This window comes from Notothenia coriiceps, unplaced genomic scaffold (assembly GCF_000735185.1).
Source record: "Notothenia coriiceps isolate Sejong01 unplaced genomic scaffold, NC01 NC01_scaffold00018724, whole genome shotgun sequence".
Lineage (NCBI taxonomy): Eukaryota > Metazoa > Chordata > Actinopteri > Perciformes > Nototheniidae > Notothenia > Notothenia coriiceps.
This window is the reverse complement of record NW_011351425.1, coordinates 1-5140: the sequence shown is the minus strand read 5'-3', so window position 1 is coordinate 5140 and position 5140 is coordinate 1. Positions and strand designations below refer to the sequence as shown.

The 5140-nt window shown below is 38.7% G+C and overlaps 1 protein-coding gene and 1 long non-coding RNA gene across 2 annotated transcripts; one reads left to right on the top strand and one right to left on the bottom strand.

Moving 5' to 3' along the window:
• The first annotated feature begins 392 nt into the window (after positions 1–392).
• eci1 (enoyl-CoA delta isomerase 1) lies at positions 393–2679 on the top strand. The gene is made up of 2 exons (XM_010777846.1): positions 393–574; positions 1621–2679. The coding sequence occupies exons 1-2, from the start codon at positions 400–402 to the stop codon at positions 1785–1787; spliced, it is 342 nt and encodes a 113-aa protein (XP_010776148.1). The 5' UTR covers positions 393–399; the 3' UTR covers positions 1788–2679.
• A 350-nt stretch (positions 2680–3029) lies between these two features.
• Positions 3030–3914, bottom strand: LOC104951211 (uncharacterized). The gene is made up of 2 exons (XR_798998.1): positions 3813–3914; positions 3030–3183 (listed from the first exon to the last, which is right to left on the bottom strand). It is a non-coding gene; the product is annotated as an uncharacterized lncRNA (long non-coding RNA).
• Between the last annotated feature and the right edge of the window lie 1226 nt (positions 3915–5140).

The following is a 5140-nucleotide window of genomic DNA, read 5'->3' as shown; positions in this document are numbered from 1 at the left end:
TCTCTCTCTCTCTCTCTCTCTCTCTCTCTCACACACACACACAAAATAGCTTGTGCCAAACACACACACAGAGCTTTAATGAAACACAGAGACCCAGACGTACTGTAGCATATTATTTTCTAATCAATCATTTTGCAAATTATTAATTTCACACGTAAAAAATATATACATTTATTGGGGGTGCTATGGCCATCCTGGGGGGAGCTGCAGCACCCCCTGGCGCCCCCTATTGACCTTCCATCCTCAACATGCACATTACACACCTGTGTCCTACAGCGCCCTCATAGGTTTCTACTGTAAGTGTAACTTCTGCCGGTCATGCCGACGTCATAACAAGTTTGTTTTTTGGATGATGATGATGATGATGATGATGATGATGATGATGTTGTTTGCAGGTTTATGGACACCATGAAGAACACGGTGGGCCAGCGGACCACAGAGATGGCCCTTCAGCTGGGACTCCTCTACAAACCAGCTGATGCTCTGAAGATCGGACTGGTGGACCAGCTGGAGCCTGAAGACCAGGTCATCGCCGCGGCAACGCAGACCATCAGCAGGTGGCTGGCTATTCCAGGTGTGTTGGGATATTTAAATCAGCTTCCAGAGAACAAAGGGATCTCTGCATCACTTTAAGAAAAGCCTCAAACCCACCTGCATTTTTTTATTTTATTTTTTATTCTAACCTTTTAAGCTCTTAACCTTTTTTATATTACCATATTTTATTCAATATGCTCCTTAGATAACTTTCGATTTGATTGTATTTTCTCCTCATAGCTAGAGGATGCATGCTTTCAAAATAAAAGCTCCACAGAGTTCTGTATTGGAAGAGGTAGCTCAGAATTAGGCTTGTATTACAAAATAAATGCACCACAGTTACTTTATCCTTACATGGAGCTCAGGAAGACGCATGTTTTTCAAAATAAAAGTCCCATACATTACCTGAAATGTAACAGGAAGAGGCTTGTTTTTCAGAATAAAAGCCCCATAGAGTAACTGTATCCTAAAGAGATTCTCGGGATGAGCCTTTTTTTCAAATTAAATGTCCGTTAGAGTTACTATATTTCTATTATATAGTTTGGGTAAGAGGCATGTTTTCAAAATAAAAGACACAGGAAGTAACGACAGAATTACAGGAAGCTCAGGATGAGGCATGGTTTTCAAATTAAAAGCCCCAAAGAGTTACTAGATCCATACAAATAGCTAAGAAAGTGGCATGTTTTTCAAAATAAAAGACACAGGAAGTAACAACACAATTACAGGAAGCTCAGGATGAGGCATTTTTTCAAAGTAAAAGCCCCAAAGAGTTACCTGATCCTTACAGGCAGCTAAGAAAGAGGCATGATTTTCAAAATAAAAGACACAGGAAGTAACGACAGAATTACAGGAAGCTAAGGATGAGGCATGGTTTTCAAAGTAAAAGCCCCAAAGAGTTACTCGCAGAAAGCTAAGAAAGAGGCATGTTTTTCAAAATAAAAGCCTCATGTATTTAGAAAATAGCGACTGCTCACAACATCTACTCAGTTCTGGCCTTACTAGCATCAGGTATAATTCCCTACCAAGACACTTGTCATTATGTCTTGATCTGAGGATGATCTAATTCTTCATTTCCACATTTCACAGACCACGCCAGACAGATCACCAAATCCATGATGAGGAAGAAAACCATCGACAAGCTCACGTCCAACAGAGAGTCCGACATCCAATACTTTGTCAACTTCATCACCAAAGACTCCATCCAGAAGTCTCTCGGCGGGTACATGGAGATGCTGAAAAAGAGAAGAGCCTAGAGGAGAAATAATAACGTGTATACTTTCTTTAGGGTCGCGTTGGATATAAAAACACATCTGGTCTCATATTTTTATTGGTGTCAAGATAAGATCCTTGACTCTCTCGGCAGTTCGCCTTCATACCGGTTCGACCAATGGACGTACTCCTAATGTTTGATTGTATGACGAAGTACATTTACTCAAGTATTGTACTGAATGTGCAACATGTAGGTACTTGTACTTGTCTCTCCTGTACTTATTACTGTACATTAATTCATTTTGCCTAATTAAAAGGGTTTATAAGATATGGTATTTTGTAATTAATTAAACTATATCAAACAATTGTACAAGACCGACTTTTTCAATCAATCAATTAGCCAATTAAGGGATAAGTAATTAGCATCTATAAACATTAAGTCATTTTCTATTTTATTTGGAATAGGGGTGTTTTGGTACATTTGGCCGTTAACACTAACAATGCATTCATTTGACAGTGTTGTTTTAGACCTCTCACTTCAGTAATGGGTTACTTCTTCCACCACTGCTCATGATTCAGTGACAAATACATTCTCTTTCCAAATGTCAAAGTACTTTGGTTGAAGTTACCACTATCTTTGATCCAGCCGGTATTAAAAACACTTGCTACTCCACCTCAGCCCACAGTTAGCTATGTTTTGGAAATAGACTCAACATTAGTAAAACAAACTGTGAATGATTTTCTAGTTCTCCACCAAGTGCCTAGTCTGTACCTTTTAAGAACCATAACAAATAGTGAGGAAGTAACCCTGGGACTTCTGTAAGATGTATGTACAAAACATGACTAACAACACATGTGCTTTAGCCTGATAACATGTATCTATTCATGTGGTTAGGGAACTGCTTCTGATTAAATAATGGATTGTCAAAATCAAAATTGTTACTTCTTTAATTTGGCACTACTTTCTCGAAAAAATGCTTTAAAGAGTCCTCTCCTGCTGATGTTCAGGTGTATATCAGTATGTAGTGTCTCTACTTTAAAGAGTCCTCTCCTGCTGATGTTCAGGTGTATATCAGTATGTATTGTTGCCCAGAGCCCAGTCTGCTCTGATTGGTTAGCTGGCCGGCTCTGTTGTGATTGGTCAACCGCTTAGAGATGTCCCGCCCCTTAACCTACAATGTGTTTGAGCGCTAGCCAATAGAAGCGCCTATATACTTTTTTGAAGACTTTTACACAAGACGATAAGAGACTTTTTCCAGGTCCAAGAAGACACGTTTTCATTTAAATAATCTGCGAATGTGTTTATTTTTGGTCAATTCAAAGATGGTTGCCGAAATTAGAGTAATCCTAATTAAAATTCCTCCTGGAGGATTTTAAAGCGGTTCTTGAGTCTCAGGACAGCTGCACCTCCACAGGGTAATGGTCACTCACACCCGACGCCTGAAAGAACACAAAGAACAAAACTTCAATACGTTGTTTAGTCTCACTGAACATATAACAGCTGTTTATTGAAAACCAACAAAATGATACATAAGTACTTCCTTAGGGTGTAGGACAGTTTCTTCTCTGGGACCAATCATGTCCTTTCTAAACAAACTAGAAGTTGAGTTATCGCTGGACAGAGTAATGCTAAGCTAAGCTAACAGGCTGCTTGCGGTATGACTGCCTGTGATATGTTATGTATGTCAACATATCATAGGACTGTGATTGGCTGCAGGTATTAGTTGCATTAAGCCGCCTAACATTAAACTAGATCTCCCTCTTTTTGATTGGCTGAGCTTTGCGGTAGAATTACAGTAAATAAACCTAGAATCTACGGATGCATGCTAGCACTGTTTGTTGTGTTTTCACAATAAGCGTATTTCTCAACATGTTGAACTATTAATTAAAAAAAGAAAGCGTTTGACACCTCCTTGTTCAGATGATGCAGCTACTGGAAGTCAACTCAATATCTTCAGCACGTGCAAAGTTGCTCTTCATAGATCTTTAGACTTCTAAAAAGACGATTGTGTACCTTACAGCAGTAATGAGTTTAACTGTATAGAGGAGAATTAAAGTAGTTTTTTTACCAGACTGTGGCTGAGTTTCAGGTCCAGCATGTAGTTGTAGAGCTTAGCGCTGCTGGAAACCACTCCTTTGTTCATGTCAGCTGTGACCACAATCCTGCAGAAACAGGGAGAAAAGAGGAATTAAGAGGGTTGGTTTTTACGACCTAATGATTAGGGCTTTTTCAGTGATTGTACTGGGAGTTCTCGGTGAGGCTTGTTTTTCAAAATAAAAGCCCCAGAAAGAGACTGTATTGTTAGATTGTCCTGAATGGGGTTTGTTTTTCAAAATAAAAGCCCCAGAAAGAAACTGTATTGTAACAGGTTGTACAGGAGGCGTGTTTTTCAAAATAAAAGCCCCAGAAGAAAAACTGTATTGTTACAGACTGACAAGGATGAGGCTTGTTTTTCAAAATAAAAGCTCAAGAAAGAAAACTGTTGTTATAGGTATTACAGGAGGAGGCTTGTTTTTCAAAATAAAAGCCCCAGACAGAAACTGTATTCTCACAGATTGTTCAGGATGAGGCTTGTTTTTCAAAATAAAAGCCTTAAATATCTGCTGATTTACAGATGGTTCCAACCCGATGTAAGTGAATGGGGAAAAGCATGTTTGGGCCTTATTACGTCACAAAATTGACCCTGAGGTGTAGTACCACTGTTTGCCCACTACCATCATTTGCTGGCTTACTTCCATGGGTGCTTTTTGTGTGTCAGAGGTGGAAGAAGTGGAGTACACATACTTTGTTACTGTACTTAAGTACATGTTTCTGGTATCAGTACTTGAACTCCACTACTTATTTGTCTGATGACTTTTTACTTTGACTTCTTACATTTTTAACACAAATACCTGTACTTTCTACTTCTTACATGTTGAACACAAATACCTGTACTTTCTACTTCTTACATGTTGAACACAAATACCTGTACTTTCTACTTCTAACATGTTGAACCCAAGTACCTGTACTTTCTACTTCTCACATTTTCCAAACAGGCTGGTTCCTTTAGTTTGAATGTGTGTTTGGTGGCGTGATCATTATTATTTAGAATCATTGCGTGCCTATTGATTTGAACACGATCCGTGTATCTATCATTTCCTGGTCTTCTCTAAAGAAGAGGGACCAATGAAAACGTTGTCATGTTGCCGTTGTTCAGCATGGAAACATTCATTAGCTAACAATGACATTATTGTTCTATTAATATATTGGGAGGTCAGGTACTCTTTAAAACAGCTGCTAGTTATGGGTACTTTTTACTGAAGTACATTTCAAAGCCTCTTTAACTTGAGTAAAGAAGTTTAGTCAGCACTTCTACTTTTACCAGAGTATCTTTAAACACGAGTATCTGTACTTCTA